The following is a 21665-nucleotide window of genomic DNA, read 5'->3' as shown; positions in this document are numbered from 1 at the left end:
TGCGCTCATTTGATCGGACACAGATTTTAATATAAGTGAGTAATAATTGTTATTTTAAAAAAAAAAATACAAAAGTGTAATCATTGAGAATATTTTTTTGATGACAACCCTAAATATAGATTTGAACGACACATATACTATATTTTTAGTATTTAATACATAAATACAAAAAATATACTTCATTTGTCCCATAACTAAATATCAGTTTATTTTTTGCACTTAGTTTTAGAAATATTAGTATTATATTGAAATGTAGTAAGAATAAAATTAAAATTATTAAAATAACTTTATTAATATAGTGTGATATAAATATAATGATATTTGTGTAATATATTGTAAATTCTAAGAGTATTTGTAATGTTAAGTAGATAATACAATTACTTTAAAAAAAAAAGTAAATAAATAAATACTTTGTTATGTGAATGAATAGCTTGTTTCGAGAAGAATGTATATATATATATATATATATATTTATATAGTGAGATTAGGAATATTAATTTATATAAAAAATATCATACATTTGGGTGAGGCAAATGTACTACTCTCTCTCAGTATGTCACCATTACTGTACAAAATGAAATTTAGAGAGAATGTGATTAATAAATAATTAAGAAATTATTAGTAAAAATATTTTAAAAATTATAAATTAAGATTAAAATAATTAAGTAATTATAATAAAAAATTAAAATTTAAATATTTAAAATATAATTGAAGTTTGTAATTTTTTTATAAAAAAATAACATAAAATGTGTGAGACAAACAAAAACTATAAGTATGTTTTTTATATTATACTTCATCTGACTACAAATATATATATTTCTATTTTAAATGATCTAATTATAAAATAATTATAAATCTCATTTTTTTTTTTCCAAAATTCATATTTTATTATTACATTGTTATTTTTATATTAGAAAATAAAATAAAATTATATTTATATTATTTTTAACTATTCAATGTAATTAAAATATCATGATTTCTTGAAGTGCCAAAAAAGTGAAGGTAGAGTTTCAAAATAGAGAAAGAGAGTATTATACGTATGGTGGCCTCCACAAGCAATAAGTTTATTTCTCCAATCATTAAACCATTATTACGAAATAACTACTTACATTCCTTAAAAGTTCCATTGGGCATCATTCTACTCTTAGGAATATACTACTCCCATACCAACTTCATTTAGTTATTTACATCCGTTTCATTTAATTTATCATTTTAAAATTTAAAATTTAAAATTTTTATTTTTATTTTAATTAAATTATTTAGTCATTTTAATTTTAATTTAAAATTATATTTATTAAATTATAATTACTTTTACTAGTATATTTCTTAATTACTCATTAATTACACAATACCTAAAACTCTTTGTCTAATCAAAATTGAACAATTAGCCGAGATAGAGGGAGTATAATTTATATGGAATCAAATAATATAATTATTGATATAAAAAAAATTAAGAAGCATGAAATTCTATTATCGGATATAATTAAAATTTGAATAAGTTCTTAAATTGATGTGCACAATATAAAAGAATGTGTTTGTATTATGTGAAATATAAAAAGATATATTAAAAATATAAAAATAATAAATTGTGTAATATATTAATATGTTTAAATCCATGGGATATCAGACGGGATCTTCTGTCTCATTAACACACTCTATCTCATATCTTTACATAAACACATATGTGTATATGCTATACATACACATGTATATCTATACATATTATTTGTGTGGAGATAAAAAAATAGAATTTATTTTTGAAATTGAGGATCCAATACGTATTAATTTTTTGTTGAAAGAAAACAGTCAAACCGGTTCTTACGTTGCCCATGACCTAAAATAAATTCGGATTAATAAAGAAAGTTGATTGGTGTGGTCCATTGGACCAGGATCGGGTAAACCCGGTCCATTGGACCAAACAATTTAGAGACACAGATCATGTGAAAACTGTGCGCGCGACCAAACCGCAGCACGAACTGATCATTTTTCGAATTAGCGCTCAGCGATCGGAAATAATGGAGAAAATCGTGGTGGTGGTGGAAGACGTCGACGTCGCCAGAACCGCTCTCCACTGGGCGCTGCACAACCTCCTCCGCTACGGCGACGTCGTCACGCTCCTCCACGTCTATTCCTCCGCTAAGTCCAAGAGCAAAAAGAAGCTCCGCCGCCTCCGCCTCAATGGCTTCCAATTAGCTCTATCCTTCACCGACATCTGCCAGGCCTTCCCCAACGTAACTAACTTTTTTAATTATCGGAAGTTCTATTTATCTTCGCTCCGTTGTTAATCTGCTAATTAGTTAATCAATTAATCCGAGATTGGCGGCGACCGGTGCAGACGAAGACGGAGATTGTCGTGACGGAAGGCGACCAGGAAGGACGGAGGATTGCGGCGGTGGTGAGAGAGATCGGCGCCTCCACGCTTGTGCTAGGGCTACACGATCGGAGCTTCCTCTACCGGTAATTAAAATTAGTTTAAATTGCGTGTTTGAATTATTCAACGGTGAAAAAGGATTCAAATCAAATAAAATCAACGCAGTAATTCGATTGACGCAACCACGCATGATCAGCTATATCGAATCGATTTCACCAATCAACTGTAAAAAAGGATTAAATCAAATAGAATCAAGGCAGTAATTCGATATAGTTCTTACCTGCTTGTGGCGATTTCCAAATAATTTAGCTCAGTGATTGGTAATTTGGTAATTCGATTTGATATGATTGATTATGCGTGGTTGCGTCACCATAGATTGTTAAGTGGTTGGTCAACACCCTACCATACTTCACAAGAAAGAACAAGTGTTATAAAGAAATGGCCCTCCCCTGTTTCTGCATTCTGCTGGAAGACCTTTTCTCCTTGTCCTTTACTCTTCTGCATTTATTCCTTCCATATTCCATGAGCTTTATTATTATTATTATTATTATTAAATTATTTATTATATTAGGGTTCCCGGAATTTAATATCTGAGTGCTGATGAGAGAAAGTGGATTGATTGCATTTTTGTGCGTGTTACAACAGCATTCTTGTCTCAAGCAAGTTATTTAATATTTTAATATACATATTAATCATCAACCTTGAGACAGACAGCTAAAAAAATAAAAGCAGTTTAGAATTCATACTTATTATTGTTAAATGTTCTTTGCAGCCTTATTCTTTTTTTAGAGTTACTATATTCTCTTTTCTTGGTTTAGGCCAACAGTGAATTTCACTTGATTTTATCTTATCTGGTGTTCTAAAATAATTCAATTGTGCCCTTAAATTTTAAGCTGACTAATTTTTAATTAGTGTTAATATTATTGTGTACTTATAAGTAAGGTATAGAATTATCTGGGATTTTTTTTGGAAGTTTGAAATCTATTTACTCATTAACCTTAATGTTGTTATTTTTGTAAAGTTAAAGTAAAATACATAATGTAATTTATTTATTTTTTGAGAGTGCAAATACCATTGCTTCTCTTTCCTTTTGGGATTTTCTAAATGTTGAAAAATATACTTCGTATATTTTGTTTTGCTTTGATGGTTCTTACTCTGATTCTTTTTTTAGTTAAAAAGGATTGTTGAATGTAATATTTTTAATAGAACTTTATATTAAATAGTGAAATATATATATATATATATATAAATATATATGTGAACACTTCTGATTCTAAAGAATATGGATGCCTATTGGCAGCAAGGAGAGCTTTACCTATTAGTTGATGCCATGATCACTTATAATGCATACTTTTTTTTTTTTTTGGTTTTTCTTCATCAGCTAATGGAGTTTGATTGTTTTTTTTATATTATTTATATTTAATTAAATTTTTATTGGTGTTCTTACTGTATGTGTTCCATGTAGGTTGATAATGGGACAAAACACCTCCATCAATAATTTGAAGTGCAAGGTTCTTGCCATCAAGGATCCAACAACTGGTCTGACTTCAAGAACCATTTCGATACAAGGTTCTTCCAGCCAATTGGACTTTTCACAAATTGAAATATCTACACTTAGGTAAGACCCTGCATATATATATATATATATATATATTTATGTTCCATGGGTAGATTACATATTAGGTATGTTTATTTTTAGTATAGGATTATAATAGTAAGTTTTTTTAGTTAATTAAATCATTATAAGATGAAATATATAGTAATGGTTTGTTATATTGTAAGTATTAGGGTGTGTTTGTTTAAAAGAATATATTTTATGTGAAGAATAAAAAATTAAGTAAATAATATAAAAATAATTAGAGTGCGTAATGCATTAATTTTTTTGAAAAAACGTGCTAAACAAATTTAGGTAAAAGAACAAAGCCTATGGGTGTATTTACTTGTATGATTTAATTTTCGGTTTTACTATTCTATTTTTTTTTTTTTACCTCAAAAACATCAAATCAAAAACTTATTTTTTATTTATTATATTACACTAAAATTAAATTTTAGTGTCAAAACATCACAGTAATATATACTTATATCACATCAAACAACTATTTCAATTCAAAAGTTTATTATTTAAAAGTAAAACTATTTCTGCTGCTTGAGTACTCCTTATACATTATTGGTGAATTAGTGTTATTATTATTTGATTGTTTGGCAGTTTACCCGAGTTCCATCCACAAAAAGTTCCATATAAAATATGTCCAGACCCAAATGCAATTATTTGGAGATCAAGACCAGCAAGAATAGCGAGAACTTCATGAAACCAGGTATACTACATACTTTTTTTTTAACTGTTTCACAAATACATATGTATACATGTGTTGCACATATATTATATGAAAAAAAAAAAAAGGAAAAATGAGATACAAACATATAGTGATAAATTGAGTTTTACTTTTTCTTATTTAACTAGTGTTAAAACTTCTTCAGAGTGACTGGCCAAATTAATCAATACACAAAAATATGCGATGAAGAATATGTTATGTATTTATTTTTATTTTATCTTTTACCTACAAAATAGGGATAAAATTCTTTCCAAGTTTATGTTTGGTGAAAAATATCTATATACCTACAATTGCAGTTGTTACTATAATATAGTACTACTATATTTTGCATCAATAAATTTACATTACATGCAATAGTTAAGAATTATATATGATTTGACATATTTCTTATATAATTAAATATATATATATATATATACACACGGTTCATCACACAGTTTTTAAATAAATTTAGCAGAGATTGAAACCCTTACTATTATAGACAGTAAAACATACTCTATTAAACTACAACATCTGCACTAAATTTTCATGGCAATTTAAATATAAGTGTCAAACAATGTGCAAGTAACTCTACAAAGACTGAATTGATTAAATACATGTTAACACCAATAAATTTGAGTCAAGTTTTAATAAAATAAGATGCAAAAAACCAAAAATTATAGTAGTAAATAAAAACCTCAATTCAACACAGCATTTAAAAAAATAGAACTACCACCCTACCTACTTCAAAATAAATAAAAATATAAAGGGCTAAATGGGAGAGGGAAGAAATTGGTATAACAATAGCCAAATTATATTATTTGGGGATAAAAAAAAAATCAAAATGAAATCCCATAAACTAACAACATATAATTTTCTATAAGATAAAAAAAAGCAATTTCTAGAATGCTGAAACTAATACTTTTCAGCCAAAAATGAACATTAATTTAGTGTCTGAGTGTGTGTGTATATATATATATAAATAAATATATAGATAATTTAAATCTGTTTTTGTTACCTGGCAAGCAAGCAAGAGAGAGCAAGAATTTTCTTCTTTTGTGTGTTTCCTTCAATTGGAAAATTTTGTAATAAGCTTCTCAACATGGAACAAGATATCATTGATGCAAGGCCTAACTGTGGCTTGAGGCTGCAGCATCCATGTTACGAATTGGTGAAGTGCATCCGGGTATCCCGGGTTTGGTCCCGTTGGCCACTTTATTTGCGCATTTACAATGGCCAACTGCAGACTCCCCCCGGATTCACCAAGTGCGTATTCGAATGGAGACTCACCGTACCTATCAAATGCGAGTATCATTATATATATGACAACTTTCAATCCAATATGAACAAAATATGAATGTCGACTCTATATATTGAGAGAAGAGAAGAAAGAAAGTAATGAACAAGATCCAAGAGGAACCATTTAGCAGGAATAATATCTCTACTTGTAGTCAGTCATGAAACAAAACTCACTTTAAAGTCTGATTTTAGTCTCTACTATTCGTCAAAATTTTTCCTCCAAAACTATCAAACTAAACCCCTAATTTTCATTTAATATATTACACATCAAATACCTCTTTATATAAAGTCAGATATTATTTCAATTTAAATTTTTTAATATTACCGAACTCTAAACCCAAATCTAAGACCTTCAAGAAACAAAAGTCTTTACAGGTAAACTAATTTTTTCAGTTGATCCCTAGGTGTAGATCCTAATTTCGTAAAGACATCAACTAAGTACTTATAAATAGCACAGATTGAGAATATTAGCTGATGAATGATAGAAATATATAATGAATGAAGGGCATGTTTCTTACATTATTGCATATAAAGTGCATCCTAATGACCAGATATCAGATCTCTCGTCTAAATCTGCATGGCTTGGGCAATCCCATAATTCAGGAGCTCGGTATGGTGCAGAACAGTTCTCGGCTGCCCATTCCTACAAGAAGAAACCATTGCATATTGAACAAGTTATTAATCTCAGTGAAAAACAAGCCCAAATCCAAATCAGTTATTAAACTTTCTTAAAGAATCAAGTTGATTCTTTGTAAACGAGGTTTAGCATTTTTTTATATTAGAGAACTTAATATTTCTAGCAAACCCTACTTTTGTCAGGGGCAATGTTCAAACACTCGATATTTTAGGGACATCGTCACGAGTGAAAACTACATGAATTATTAAGTTGTGGTCGGACAGATTACCCCCTTCCCCAACCAACTCTCTCTTGCAAAAATCAAAGAGGCAGGCGAAAAATGTTTGAACAGATATTTGAGATTCCGAAACATTAATAATGTATAAAATAAACACTTAAAAATAACCTGCAGCTGCAATGCTTCATTGCGGGATCTAATTTGCTTTCTTCCTGGACGAGCACTTCCAAAGTCCATCAATATTGCCAGGGGTGACTGTTCTTTCCTGTATGATAGAAGAACGTTCCCGGGCTTGACATCATTGTGTGCGTATGGAGGGTCAAAAGTGTGCATGTGTTTCAATCCTGCACAAAGCTGGAAATATACAGCCCTTTCAATGAATTGATACCTCAACCTCCATAAGAGAAAAAGGAGCAAAAAACAGACTCATAACTGCAATTAAGTCACTTAATTGTTTTACTTCCACAACCATTTCAATGAGAAATGCATTTCCAGAAATTATGTATATCAATATTTTATATGTATGTAGTATAATAGAGGGATGAATACACAATTTTACCATAAGGATGTTCTGTAATTTAGTTAAATTATGTTGATAGCATTGTAGTGATAATAAGTAAGATGTAAGGGTTTTTTTTTTTTTTTTTAAAAAAAATATATATATATATGTTTGGGGACTACAATGACAAAAAAACGGATAAATTGATTTGAGACAGAGGGAGTACTAGAAATTGAGACAGGAAATATGTTACTGATTTACCTGACGAAATATTTCAAGCACATCTGAGACAGAAAAGAACTCGTTCTTAGCTCTCATAGCCTTGGAAACATCCAACAATGTCCCATCCAATAAGACAGGAAACAACAAGTATGCTTCGTTTTTCCAGGATTGTTCTTGTGTGGCCTGGATAAAGCAAGATATTTTGTTGATTAAATAAATCCGATGATGACTCCGAGAATGCATAATTTACAAGGAGGGCATGTAAACAGAGGTTTAGGTAGTCATTTGCAAGAAAACAACATAAATTACACAATTATCTTGGTCCACTATCTTATTAATGCTCTTATCAAACGAATACTAAAGACTGATCAAATACAGTTTCAATAGCCAATACAATCATTGAGAAGTAATTTTATAATGAAATCTCCTGAAAGTGAGTATAAAAATGTCACCATGAGCAGAAACAATTATGTATAAAAATGAAGTATGTAAAACCTTAATACTTTGCACACAGGTACAAGCACTTTATCGGCCACTCGAATCATTTCCTTCGAAGTATAACATTTCTAATACCTTCTCATGGAAATAAATGGCAACAAGAAGCTCCAATCACAAATCATTTCATAAAAATAAGATAAACAGCATGAAGTTCATTTCTTTTGACGAAAATTAAAATTTTGTTCTCCAACTTCAGTGTACATTGATTAGCATTATAATACATCAATAGAAAAAATTAAATATCAAGTTAACTATGCACGCTGCCAAAATGTACCATGAAATTCTATTTTATCTTAACTCTGTTAGACTGCTACTATGACAAAACCTTCTTCATGGATAATTGGTGTGAATTCTCCGACATCAAAGTATTAAAAGACATAGAAAAAACTAGATTTGAAATACCATAAAACATAAATATAATGACCACACTTTACTATTAATCTTCATTAAGAAACACTTTGGCTGGTATCGAGCAAAACGAGAAATTGATGAAAAACAGAAGTATTACTACCTTGACAGGAATGACTGCATGATCGAGAAGCGGAAGCAAGTTAGGGTGATTAAACTGTGACGAAACACGAATCTCTTCCTTCACCAGCTCTAGTTGTTCATTGTTTTGAATAAGAACTTTCTTCATTGCATAGGTCCCATCCTCTGCACATCGACATGTACGGTATAAATGTCGAGCATAGATCCAGTAACAATGCCATCAATTTTGCACAATGCACCACTCATTATTTTATTTTATTTTATTTTTATCATATTTACAGCCAATGCAAGCAAAACTTGATCTCTTATCTACAGTCCTATTCACTCCTGTCAATCCTTTAGCAAATTGTTCAAAATAATATTCCAAACTTTTGTTTCCATTGAACACAGAAATTGCTCATCAAATTTTCACATTATAATTTGATTGAAGACGAAGACAAAACTACATCGGATAAACAGATTTTGCGTTTTCAGATCGAGATCAAATTGAAATCAAACCACATCTGCAACGTATATTAAGCTCCATAAAACTAGAATTAAATAAAATTCTGATACTGATTCTGCAGACACTCTCATAAAATTCCACACGTTCATAACTCACAATCACTGCAAACTTGAATCGAAGGATCACACCACAAGATCCGAACCAGACACGCAATTCACGCAAATATTTAAATACGCAGATCAGATTCGGAAACAATCCAATTACAATTACCGGAGACGTGAGAAGAATCCTTGATCTTCTTCGAAATGCCAGAGTTGGCAGTGTCAGGAACAACCTCCTTGACCAAAAACACATACGCGAATCCGCCTTCTCCGAGCTGCCTGATGATCCTGAAGCGATTCTCGTTGATCCAGACATCGCCTCCGCCATTAACGGCGTCGTATAGGGCGTTCAATCCCGAGAAGGAGCAACCCATGGCTGGAATCCAAAATTGTGGCTGGCAAATCAAACAAGCAAACTCAACTCCCCCTTCCTCTCTTGCAATGAATCGAGAAACAGAGAGCCTCTCGCCGATGAATAATGGGATCGGTGGCCACACCAAACTAAATAATTGATATTTAACAAACGCAGAGGAGAGGAGGAGAGACGCAGAAATTATAAATCACTTTCTAAATATTGACCGTACCAAAATTAAAGGTTAAATGTTTTTGGGGGAAGAATAAATAAAAAAGAGTACGTTAATCAGAAAGAATATGAAGAAAATTTTCAATAAAACATAAATATATTATTATTATTTAAAAGATATTTATTTTGTACCAAAATAACAGAGATATTTGATATTGACATAATAATTAAAAAAATAATATTCCTTCGGGATAGTATAGTTGGTAAAAAGTATGTATAAAAGATTTTTTTGCCGTTGTATTGGTAATTGTATAATAAAAATGAAAAAATATGGGTAATTTGAAGGTAATATTGTTATTTATGAAAATAAGACAATTATTTTGGGACGGACAAAAATAGTAAACAAAACTATTGTATTGAGACGGAATGAGTAGTATTATATTAATAATTTATGTAAAAATATTTTTTAAAAATCAAAATTATTGTGAAAAAAATGAAGATAATTTTATAGAAAAATAAAAAATTAGTTAAAAAATAAGAATGAGACTATTCTTTTAAAACAGATAATAATAGCAAAATAAAATAATTATTTTAAAATAAAAGAGTATATATTATGTAAATATTTATATATATATATATATATGATAACATAAGATATTGTAAAGTATTAGTACTGAAAAGTATTTCATCATTAATCTCGTAGATAATCATTTATTTATTTATTTTATAATATGGAAATCCATTGTGCTAGTGCTCTGGGGCTGACAGGACGTCTCATTAGGCATACTTAATTTGGATCATATTTATTTGTTTAAAAATAAAATCTATCAATTTAAGGTTCCATTTATTTATTTATACTAAAGTAAGCCGACAAAAATATATAGATAATTTTAAAAAATTTAAAATGAGCTTAAAATTATAGTAATAACAATCATCATCTTTTAACGTAATTCTTAAATAACATATAATGCTACAATCTATGTATCACTATCTATTCATAAGCATATTGAAAGCAAATCCAAATTTTCTTCCAACGATAAAAACTTTATGTTTGCATAGATAATTGCTTTCAATCTTACTCATGCATTGGCAATTTTTTAAAAAAATTATTAAGATAAATCTCAATTTACCTTTTTTACCTGTTCAAACACAAACCTAAGATGAATTTACAATATAAATTTCAATCTCTAACATGTGAGTTTTCCGCATTGAATTCATTTTCTAATGTTGTATAGAAAATAATTGAGTGTTTTACACTTATGGTGTGTTTGTTTGGGGGATTGAATTGGATTTACACTATTCATCCAAATTCCCCCCCTCAAAACATCAAATCAAACACCTATTTTTTATTTTTTATATTATACTAAAAATCAATTTTACATTTAAAACATCACATCATACAACTATTCAAATTTAAAATTTTTACTATTCAAATCTCAACTCAAAATTCAAACCCCCAAACATACACACCCTAGATTTAGATAGATTTTAATTCCAACTCGAATCGACAACTTAAGCACTAAGTCTCTAACCAACCATTTCGTCAAAAGATCAGCTAGATTTATTGTTACCAAACAAATTACACCGAAATTACTTCGTTCATGATTAATTCACAAATCGTATTGTGTCTAGAAACCAACTATCTATACTTTCCACTGTAGGTTTGGTTGTATGCTTTTGCCATAGTTGTGCTATCACAACAAATAAAGATAAGATAAATTGATACAAATTTTTATTTTTTATAATGAAATATTATAAACCAAATTACCTAGTGCAACTAAAGTTATAAATTCATATTCCATTCCATTGTTGAATGAGTAATAGAAGTTTGCACTTGGCAAAACCTTCCCTATATACATCTTGTCTTGTGATATAAATGATAACTTATATTTAAATACACAAAACACAAAATAAGTTATACAAAAAATACATTAAAATTTTAATATATATTACTTCCTCCATCCCACGTACCATGTCCACGTTGCCGTTTCTGTCTATCCCACATACCATGTCACTTTCATTTTTTGAAAAATGATTATATACTTTAATCTCATTTTAAATTTTTATTTTTTTTAAATTTTAATTAAACTAATTAGTTATCTTAATCTTAATTTATAATTATTTATATTATAGAATAATTATTTTCACTAATACATTCTTAATTATCTATTAATTACACCCCTCCTAAAATACCGTGTCTACAGTGTAGTAGATACGGTACGTGGGACTGAGGTAGTATTATCAAGGGTGTGCATTCGGTTAGTTCGGTTCTAACCGAATTTTAAATTTTGACCGAACCTAATACCCTGCAAACTATGCCAAACAAAACAAGTTACATTAGGCGAACCATGTATGACAAGTAGACCTGGAGGCGTTAGGGTTTAAATCCATAATCTCACGGTCACAAAGTCACTCTCCACATCACCAGGTTTACAAGACAATAATATTTATTATTATTATTATTATTATTATTATTATTATTATTATTATTATATGGCGTGAGAACCCACAGCTGCTACCCGAAAATACGCACTGAAGAACCCGCGGCCGAACCGAATACTTTGCCAATCAGGCTTGACGGGCAATTCACACTAGGCTCGACAATAATATTTTATTGGTTAATAGAAGGGTTGTATAAGATATTTTAACATTTTTGTTATTTGATATATATAAAATAATTGTATGTGTATGATATATTTATAATTTAAAATAAAACTTAAGAGTACTTAAGTATTAATGCATGATTATTTTTACTAAAAAATAGATATTTTAAGTGAAACTGGAGAAATGATATAAAGAATACTTTAAATTAAGGTGGAAGAAGTGAATATTACAGTATTTATTAATATATTATTATTTATTTTTAAGTTCTTTTTTTTTCGATTAACCAAAATTAAAAATCATTAATTTGATTTTGAACCGCGAACCGACCCAATTAATCTAACAGTCCAAACTAAAAAAAATCAATTTTTTCAGTTGGGACAAATCGATACTCACCCTTAATTATTATTACTATTATTTTTAAGTTTTACACTTGTGCAACTTCTTTTTACCCATTATATATATATATATTTATATTTTTTTTTTGGAAAAATAATTTATAGAAACATAACTAACAAATAAAGTAAAAAATAAAAGTAGGAAAAATTTTATAAAATTACTATAGAAGTTCAAACTAAAAGTAAACAACAATACATACAAAATAAAAAGGAGTGGATTGAGTGCTGAGTTTTTAAAACCAGCACCAATAATGTAAAAATTAGTTATATTAATTTATTTTGTTAAATTATATAATTAATATAATTATGTATAATAGTAATATTTACATTATTAGAATGTATGCTGATTTTAAAACATCAGCACCCAATCCTCTTTCCAAAAAAAAGTATGTAATATTCTAATTTATAGTTTTTTTTTCTTTTTTTTTGAGTATTATACTCCTTTCCTTTTAGATATGATGTTCACAAAAATTTTAAAAAATATATATAATTTATAAATAATTAAAAATTTATTAGTGAAAATAATTATTATTTAATAAAAATAATTTTAAATTAAAATTAAAATAATTAATTAATATAATATTTAAAAAAAATTAAATTTTAAATTTTAAAATAAAATTAGAGTGAATACTGTTTTTTTAATAAATGAGTGACATAATATCGATAAGAAAATAGACACTATAGATAAAGACGGAAGAATACTCTTTTATGAATTTAATTTTCAGATTATTTAATCCAGTTTAAATTTACCTATATAACTCTCAAATATAATAAACAATAAAAATATCTATTTTATATTTTAAACTAACTTTTAATAAGGAATATAGACATGTCAAGTCATTGACTTTTCGTATTGTGGAATAATTAACTGCAAACCTTTATTGATTTCTGCATTTCAGATCCATTTTGCTCCTCTCTACTTCCTCGGGTTTCCGTTCTTCAATGGAACTTTTCCTCCTCCGAAGTATCCTCAATTCCACCGTACTTTTCTTCCTGATCGGAATCTGCGCCGGCGAAGACCAGCAGTATCTCAACTGCAGTCGCCGCTTCTCCTGCGGCGGAGGAGGATTCGAAAACGTTGACTATCCGTTTTCCGGAAGCGACCGTCCGTCGGTGTGCGGCGTAAGTCTTCTGAAGCTGCAGTGCCATCCGCCGGAGAATACAGTCACTATAGACATCGCCGGAGTAACCTTCCGCGTTATCGAAATCCGCACCGGCGATAGCTCAATGAGAATCGCACAAAACGAGACGTTCGAGAACATTTGCGCCGAGAGGTTCGCGAACGCTTCGTGGTTGAGTGAACGGATCTTCGACGGAGGAGATACGAAGTTGCAGTTCTCTCCGGCGGTTGAGAATCTGTATTTTCTCGATTCGTGCGCCTCCAGTGTCGATTTTCCTCTTAAAAATCGATTCAATTGCAGTTTCAATGGCACGAACAGAACAAAGTACGTCGTGGACGAACTGTTTTTCACCAGCACCAACACGAGTTACACGACGCTCTGCAAGCACATCGCGGTTCCGGTGATGAAGACGGCGTGGCAGGAGTTGCCGGCGAATAAGTCGCCGACGGTTTCAGATCTGGCGAAACTCGTGAGTAACGGATTTGAGGTAGAGTACCGATTGAACAACGCCACCAATTGTCGGTTCTGTGTAGAACATAAAGGATTGTGCTGGTCAGGTACAAATTCTGCAGTCGCTCCTCCTACCTGCCTTTTCTCCGATGGTCCACGGCAGCTCGATTGGCAAAAAGGTCTGTCTGCTCTGCATCTTCATCTCTATGAACATATGCACGAATATATTATATATATATATATGTATATCCCCTGCAACTCCATTGTTACTTAGCTCTGCCTTACGGTTGTGTGAACAGATGAACCATTAAACGTGGGGCGCAAAATTGGCATAGGTAACTCTTTAACTTTCTCATTCTCATTAGCCATTGATTTCCATAGAAGGATCGAACAACGATAAGGTATCTTTGGTACAAATAATTGAGTACGCAAGAATAGAAATATCTTCATTTTACTAATATATTTATATTTTAAGGCAGCGAATAGTGTACCATGCTAATTTAACAAATCAGCCAAATGATCATACCAGTAGGGTACTACTAACTTAGTATATTAATTTAAAATAATTAATAAATTATTATAAGATAGATAACATATATAGTATTATATAATGTGTTATAAAAGTGTTAAATATTATATTAGTATTTGCTATTTTTGTGTTGCCTGGATGTTTGAATTTTTAGTTGGGATTTGAATAGTAAAAAATTTGAATTTGAACAGTTGTATGATATGATATAAATAGGTGTCGATTTGATGTTTTAAATCAGGAAAAAAATGAGATGAACAGCGTATTTAAAATTCAATCCCCAAAACAAACACACTCATAGATATTAGCTGTTTGGATCAAACCCTAGTGTGCTGAAATCAAAAGACATTTTTGCTAAAATATAATATATTTTGCTACATATAATTAAAAAAATTTGCTATTCCAATAAATTTTATATTCCCTCTGTCTCATAAGTAAATATTCATTTGTTTTTTTCACATAGTTTTAAAATAGAAATGACTAAAATAATTTTATTAGTAGGAATAAAATAGAAATAACTAAAATAACCTTATTAGTATTTGTGATATAAAAATAAAAAAATGAATATTTATTATGAGATGGATGAAGCATATTATATTAATATTTGCTATTTGTTTTTAGAGATATTTGATAATTAAATCAACATCAAGTTGATTTAATCCATCGTTACAGTAATATAATTATTTATTAATTATATCAAAATACAAAAGATGGAACGAATGAAATATATTTCAATGTTACAATTTTATATTTTATTTATATCAAGAGTTAAAAATGAAACGAATGAAGTATATTTCAATGTTACAATTTTTTATTTGATTGATTCTTTTTCTTCATGTCAGTTTTCTTTCTCACATTCTCTTCCTATTATTTATTTGCAATTTAATCCTTCGCTGATTTAGTAATTACCTACAGAGATTAAATACAAGTTTTCAAATATAGGGAAATTTAACTAAGGTTGCCTTTAGAACTATTGATAGTTTGCTATATACTCTTCAATCCATGGCTCTAATGTTGTGCAGGTATAGGAGCAGCTTCTTTTAGCGCCATTGCAATGGCGATAATCTTCCTCATCTACCACCGTCGCTACAAGAAGCGCATGACAGTATCATCCTTCGCAATCCACGGCTCATCTTCGCATCCTCAACTCGCCAAAAAGTTAGAAACCATCGGCATCCATCTCTTCTCCTACATTGAGCTCGCCGACGCCACCGACAACTTCAGCTCCGAGAGGGCCCTCGGAGACGGCGGCTTCGGCGCCGTCTACAAAGGAAAACTCCAAGACGGCCGAACCGTCGCCGTCAAACGCCTCTACGAGTATCACTACAAACGAGTCGAGCATTTCATGACCGAAGTCGAGATCCTCACCGCCCTACGGCACCAAAACTTAGTGTCGCTCTACGGCTGCACTTCCTCCGACGACAAAGAGCTCCTCTTGGTCTACGAGTACATCCCCAACGGCGTTCTCGCCGACCACCTCCACGGCCCCCTCGCGAAGCCCGGATCGCTCTCGTGGATCACACGATTGAAAATCGCGATCGAAACGGCGAGCGCATTGTCGTATCTCCACGCGTCGGGGGTGATCCACCGCGACGTGAAGAGCGCGAACATCCTCCTCGACGACAACTTCTCGGTGAAAGTCGCCGACTTCGGGATCTCCCGGATCCAACCGTCGGGCGCGACGCACGTCTCGACGGGGCCTCAGGGCACGCCCGGGTACATCGACCCGGAGTACACCGAGTTCTACCAGCTCACCGAGAAGAGCGACGTGTACAGCTTTGGTGTGGTGTTGATCGAGCTGATTTCGTCGAAGCCCGCCGTCGACATAACGCGGGATCGGAACGAGATCAATTTGGCGTCGCTGGCGATCAACAGGATCCAACGGCACGCGGTGCACGAGCTCGTGGATCCGAATATCGGGTTCGGTTCGGATTTCAGGGTTCGGGGGATGGTGGGAGCCGTGGCCGAGTTGGGATTTCAGTGCCTGCAGATGGGGAGGGATATGAGGCCCCAAATGAAGGATGTGTTGGAGAGGCTGCAGGAAATAATGTCGAGTAAGGATTATGGGAGTGAGGATTTTGTGGACATTCGTATACGTGAAGATGATATGTTTATGCTTAGCAGTGGCTCTCTTACGCTTTCGCCGGAGTCTCTACTTAGCTCGGAATTGAAGTAGTTTTGGTGTTTGGTAAGTTCTTTATGTGTTTATTTTGGTTTTATTTATTTATTTTTATGATGCGGGAATCGATGCTATTTTTTAAATATATTTTTGGTAAATTTTTGGTCGAATTTAAAGAGTTTACAAATTAAGTCCGATAAAACAACTCATACTAAATGAACCATACGTGACCAATAAAATCTGAAAGCGTTAGAGATTTGAACTCATGACTTCACTGTCATTAGTTCACTTCCACACCATTAGTAATTCTACAAGGGATTTCATATTTGTTTAATAACTAACATTGGGATTTTGGTGTGGGGAATGGTTAGAATGATAGTTGAGATATAATCCTACACTTTGTTGACATGAAATATAGTAGATGTGGTGTAGGTTATTTTTGTAGCTATGGATTCATATGTTGTAGATGATTTTGGTGCTTTGATAGTTTATATTTTATGTGATGTCAGTGTAGTATTGATTTGGTCCGTAACTGTTCTAAAAGCATCATAGCTGTGAAGATGCTTAAAACACTTCGGAGTGTGTTTACTTGTCAGGTTTTACATCTGATTTTACTATTTTTAACTTTTTATTTTTCTTCAAAAACATCAAATTAAACACCCAATTTTTATTTATTTTATTACACAAATCTAATTTTACATTAAAAATATCACATCAACAAATAACATCAAATAACAATTTCAATTCAAAATTTTACTATTTAATATCAAAACCCAAAATTAAAACCTCACAACCTCACAATGAGTAAACACACGACCTTTCATAACTACGAAGTCAGTGTTAACTAATGACGAAAATAGTTTAATAGCTGGATTTTTAACCTTGGCCAAAATTTAGCTAAAGGCCACCAATCACCAATTTCAGTCCAAAGCACACTATGACAAACTTTGACAAGACTTTGGTTATGATATAATGTAATTTTTGAAATTTTATAAAATAAGAACGATGTTTCCGACATCTTTAATCAACAAATTTTTTGAAACATTTATTGGAATCACCACTTTACATTTTCTCCACAATTTTCTTTTCTTGTTTTCTATGTAATAGCTTAGAAATTTCTTTCTCAGCTATAAAATCAAGATCGAACCTATCTCAACATTTTAATTTTTGTTGTTAGATTTTCTCATCTAACATAAGATATAATGAATTAATTACAGTAACACAACTACAAGTACACGGCTCGGCTCGGCTCCTCAAAATCCCAGCACTTGCGGCGCATATTTCAGGAGCCGATCCAACGCGCCAGCCGCGAACTTCCTCGCAAACAAATGGCACATATCACTCCACTCCCCATTATACAAGCACTTACCACCCGAACCCATACCCGCTCTCATCCGGGTCAACATCCGGGGCGTAATATCGCCCCGGCCATACTTTCTCGGGTGGGGCCCGCCCCTAGACCAATCGACCCACGTCAGCGTCCGGTTCGCATTCCGCCGCCCGAACCGCTTCGCGACGAGCGTCGGAAAGTAGTGCTCGTCGGCGTAGCACGACGGGCGGCAGTGGCGCCGGAAGACGGCGGCGTAGGCTCGATCGGCGACGAGCTCGACGGCGAGGGCGCGGTCGAGCTCGAACCATTGGGAGCCCTTGCGCCAGTCGGCGAGGGCGACGAGGGGGCGCATGCGGCGGTTGTAGCGGCCGCGGGCGGCGGGGCCGGGGAGGTCGTAGGACTCGAGGAAGGCGGCGGAGGAGGAGCGGAGGAGGTAGGAGTAGACGGCGGTGAAGTTGAAGAGAGGAATGCAGGAGTCGGAGAGGAGGATGAATCGCTGATTGGAAGGGTCTAGAAGGGCATTGGCCAGTAACCGCCGCTCCGCCTCCACCATGTTGAACCTCCCCCACTCTACTTTCTAGTACATTATTAACAAAACATAAATATATAAATTATGAAAGAAAAAGTTAAAAATTAAAAATTAGGGTTTGGGTTCGCTAGCATTGTCTTTCTTATTTAAATCGTTTTTTTTTAAAAAAAATTATTATCTAAATTTTATTTTTTTTTCAGTAAAAAATATCATTTTTTTTTTTACTTTAAATTTTTATTTTTACTCATTTATATAAATGAGCACGCAATTGAGTAATAGAGGAAAGTAATTTGTTTTTTACCTTATATTTCAAATTGTTAAGGCCAGCACATGAAGTCATGCGATAATCTTTATTTTTATTTCAAACATTAATATATATATATATATATATAAAAATTTATTATATATTAATTTTAAAAATCGGACAGGGTCAAACATAATCAAAAAATTTTCGAGTCAACAAGTACAATTCTTTCATATTGTACTGGACCAATCTTTCGGGGCGTGTTTATCTTTGCTACCCCTACACAATAATGTGCAAATACAATAGGAGAGTGATTGTATTTTATAAATCGAGTTAGTCTATCCGTTTTCAAGAGGATGTATTATTAATATTTTAAGCTCATGCTAGATCAGTAATAATGGACAGGATATTTCTTGTAATATTATCTCAACTACAAGCACAGATAAAATGGAATTTTAAAACCAAGAAATAATTTCAGCAAATCTAAAAAATTACATACAAATTTTATGTTATTTTGTCTAAATAGTAAAAGAATGCAAACCAAAAAAAGTGAATATATTTCACCAATCTTTCTACTTATCTGCCCATCATCTCATTTGATGGAACAATTATGATACCTACTGTGTACTCTTAGAACCTCTTAACTTGTAAAGAAAGGCGGCATAAACAAAAGCAAGAAAGGAATGTATATATATAATATATATATATATATATATATATGCAAGTAAAAGGTTGCACGTATATACAAACAAAGCACATAGATGTAAAACAAAAGTTAATTTTACAATAAAGAGTTTGGTCGGTTAGAGTTTGAAATTGATTTAAAAATAAGTATTAAATTTAAAATTTTATTTTTTTATTATTTCAATAAAATAATTTATGCATTTATAATTTTATTATTTTTATTTTAACAAAAAATAATTAATTTATTACTATTTTTTAATTTATTTTGTTATCTACTATTCACCAAATTTCTTTCACACGAAATTATCAAATCAAACATTTATTTTTATTTTCTTTATTATACTAAAAATTATTTTTAATATTCAAAATTCACGTGATACAACTATTTTAATTCAAAAATTTTAATATTCAAATTTCAAATCTAAAATTCAAAACCCCCAAACAAACACATGCTAAACAAATCGTACTAATATGCATGTATCTATCTATGTGAATGTGTGTATAGATAGCCTAATCAAGAAAACATGTGATTAATTATTATACTATATGCAAAGTAAGAAGCCAGCAAAGGAAGGGTTGGTAAATGTTACCTTGCTAGGAATCCTTCTGCCATGGAAGATTGAAGAAGCATTAACCTCAGTCTCAATGTAGGAAGGCTGAGAATGGACATAAATGGAATATAACTCTTCATGCCCCTTGAAGAAGAGCTCCCACAGGGGAGCCATGGGGATGCTCCTTTTCACCAGAAACATGAAGGCAACTTTTGGTGTCCGGTTGAACGGATATTTACCAATCTTAGGCTTCATAGAAGCCCTCCATAGCAACTCCTCGTCCGTCATATCGTGCATCACTTTTGGCGGCTTGAGAAATTCCCGGAGTGCAATTCTGCCCGGCGATGATGGCGGTGGGGACAGGACAGTGGAGGTGAAGTATTGTGCTAATAGAAAGTTTGGAGAAGTGTATGGGAGATAGGAACTTAGTGTGATTCCAACGGCTAAACCGAATCCGAAGAAGAGAAAATAAGCAGTGAGGCTTTTGAGAGGTTGGAGGAGTTTTTGTTTCTGCTCTTCTTGGTGTTGTTCTTTCTTCATTTCTAAAGAGGTATGAACACTAAAGTGATGTGTTGTGTAGGATATTAGGGATTGAAAGCTTTTTGTTTTTAACAAGGAAGTGAAGCCATCTGATCAGAATTCTGATCAGTTTACTTTGCAAAAGGGAATTAAAAACAGTTTGGAAGTAAAGGGGGAAGAAGCTTGGGCCAGCAATATTCTGAGATTCCAAAACTCTGCTCGGAGGATCGGACACTTCCAAACTCCATCAAATCTTAGGTTTATTGTCATCATCTTAACCAACATTTGCATTTCAATTTGCAATTAAACAGAGGATTGATTCAAACACAGTTTTGCTTATTCAATTACGCGCTGCTTTACATCAACAACATCAACTCCATAACGAACTAGAGTGTAAACAAATCTAATAATTTTTTTTAAAAAAAATCTAATAAAATCAAATCACTCCTGCTTCATCAGTTGCAGTTTAAAAACCATAACGATACAAACAACAAATCGACTTCTCAAATCAGATCGCATCGGCATTCACATACAAATTATAATTAGGATCATCAAGCAGCAATAACCGTTACTACATCCACGGAAACCTCAATCGAAAGATGTAAAGCAATTAAACAAACGCATTGAACTGCACGCTTACCAGAATAATCGGATTGGTTGAACCGCGCGAGCATCGCCGACGACCGAAGGAGTGTTGATCCAACACGGAGTCGAAAATCACTTCACCTTCCCCAGTCGACTCAGAAATCTAAAAGAGAGGGAATAAATAGAGAGGGAAGTACACATGCACAGTAGACCGCGGAAATTCAAATGTAATATATAATATATATATATATATATATATGCATACATACACGAGCAGATCTGATTAATGATTTTTCAAGTATATTTTGAATCAAAATTTTATTGTATTTTTTTGTGTAATATATTTGAATGCATATAAATTTTGAAGTAGTAAAAAATAAATTGATCGGTGTAGC

The 21665-nt window shown here is 32.1% G+C and overlaps 4 protein-coding genes across 6 annotated transcripts; 2 read left to right on the top strand and 2 right to left on the bottom strand.

Moving 5' to 3' along the window:
- The first annotated feature begins 1921 nt into the window (after nt 1-1921).
- LOC127241827 (uncharacterized) lies at nt 1922-4789 on the top strand. Its single transcript, XM_051261048.1, has 4 exons — nt 1922-2231; nt 2336-2457; nt 3837-3989; nt 4578-4789. The coding sequence occupies exons 1-4, from the start codon at nt 2016-2018 to the stop codon at nt 4678-4680; spliced, it is 594 nt and encodes a 197-aa protein (XP_051117005.1). The 5' UTR covers nt 1922-2015; the 3' UTR covers nt 4681-4789.
- Nucleotides 4790-5464: 675 nt separating this feature from the next.
- On the bottom strand, nt 5465-9662 carry LOC127241826 (uncharacterized). The gene is made up of 6 exons (XM_051261047.1): nt 9260-9662; nt 8567-8709; nt 7597-7740; nt 7005-7190; nt 6501-6625; nt 5465-5978 (listed from the first exon to the last, which is right to left on the bottom strand). The coding sequence occupies exons 1-6, from the start codon at nt 9462-9464 to the stop codon at nt 5753-5755; spliced, it is 1029 nt and encodes a 342-aa protein (XP_051117004.1). The 5' UTR covers nt 9465-9662; the 3' UTR covers nt 5465-5752.
- Nucleotides 9663-13482: 3820 nt separating this feature from the next.
- On the top strand, nt 13483-18169 carry LOC127241737 (LEAF RUST 10 DISEASE-RESISTANCE LOCUS RECEPTOR-LIKE PROTEIN KINASE-like 1.2). Of its 2 annotated transcripts, XM_051260920.1 has the most exons (4): nt 13483-14362; nt 14483-14518; nt 15732-16897; nt 18046-18169. In XM_051260920.1, exons 1-3 carry the CDS (start codon nt 13555-13557, stop codon nt 16883-16885), a joined length of 1998 nt encoding a protein of 665 aa, XP_051116877.1. In that variant the 5' UTR covers nt 13483-13554; the 3' UTR covers nt 16886-16897; nt 18046-18169. The 2 variants fall into 2 exon arrangements, with proteins under 2 accessions (XP_051116877.1, XP_051116876.1); XM_051260919.1 differs by lacking the exon at nt 18046-18169 and having other exon boundaries at nt 15732-17408.
- On the bottom strand, nt 18082-21525 carry LOC127241738 (glycosyltransferase BC10-like). Of its 2 annotated transcripts, XM_051260922.1 has the most exons (3): nt 21326-21525; nt 20206-20958; nt 18082-18735 (listed from the first exon to the last, which is right to left on the bottom strand). In XM_051260922.1, exons 2-3 carry the CDS (start codon nt 20704-20706, stop codon nt 18082-18084), a joined length of 1155 nt encoding a protein of 384 aa, XP_051116879.1. In that variant the 5' UTR covers nt 20707-20958; nt 21326-21525. The 2 variants fall into 2 exon arrangements, with proteins under 2 accessions (XP_051116879.1, XP_051116878.1); XM_051260921.1 differs by having other exon boundaries at nt 20206-21525.
- Between the last annotated feature and the right edge of the window lie 140 nt (nt 21526-21665).

Source organism: Andrographis paniculata, unplaced genomic scaffold (genome assembly GCF_009805555.1).
Source record: "Andrographis paniculata isolate CXL003 unplaced genomic scaffold, ASM980555v1 Contig83END, whole genome shotgun sequence".
In the NCBI taxonomy this organism is placed as follows: Eukaryota; Viridiplantae; Streptophyta; class Magnoliopsida; order Lamiales; family Acanthaceae; genus Andrographis; species Andrographis paniculata.
The sequence above is the reverse complement of the archived record's forward strand: the minus strand, read 5'-3'. Positions and strand labels throughout refer to the sequence as shown.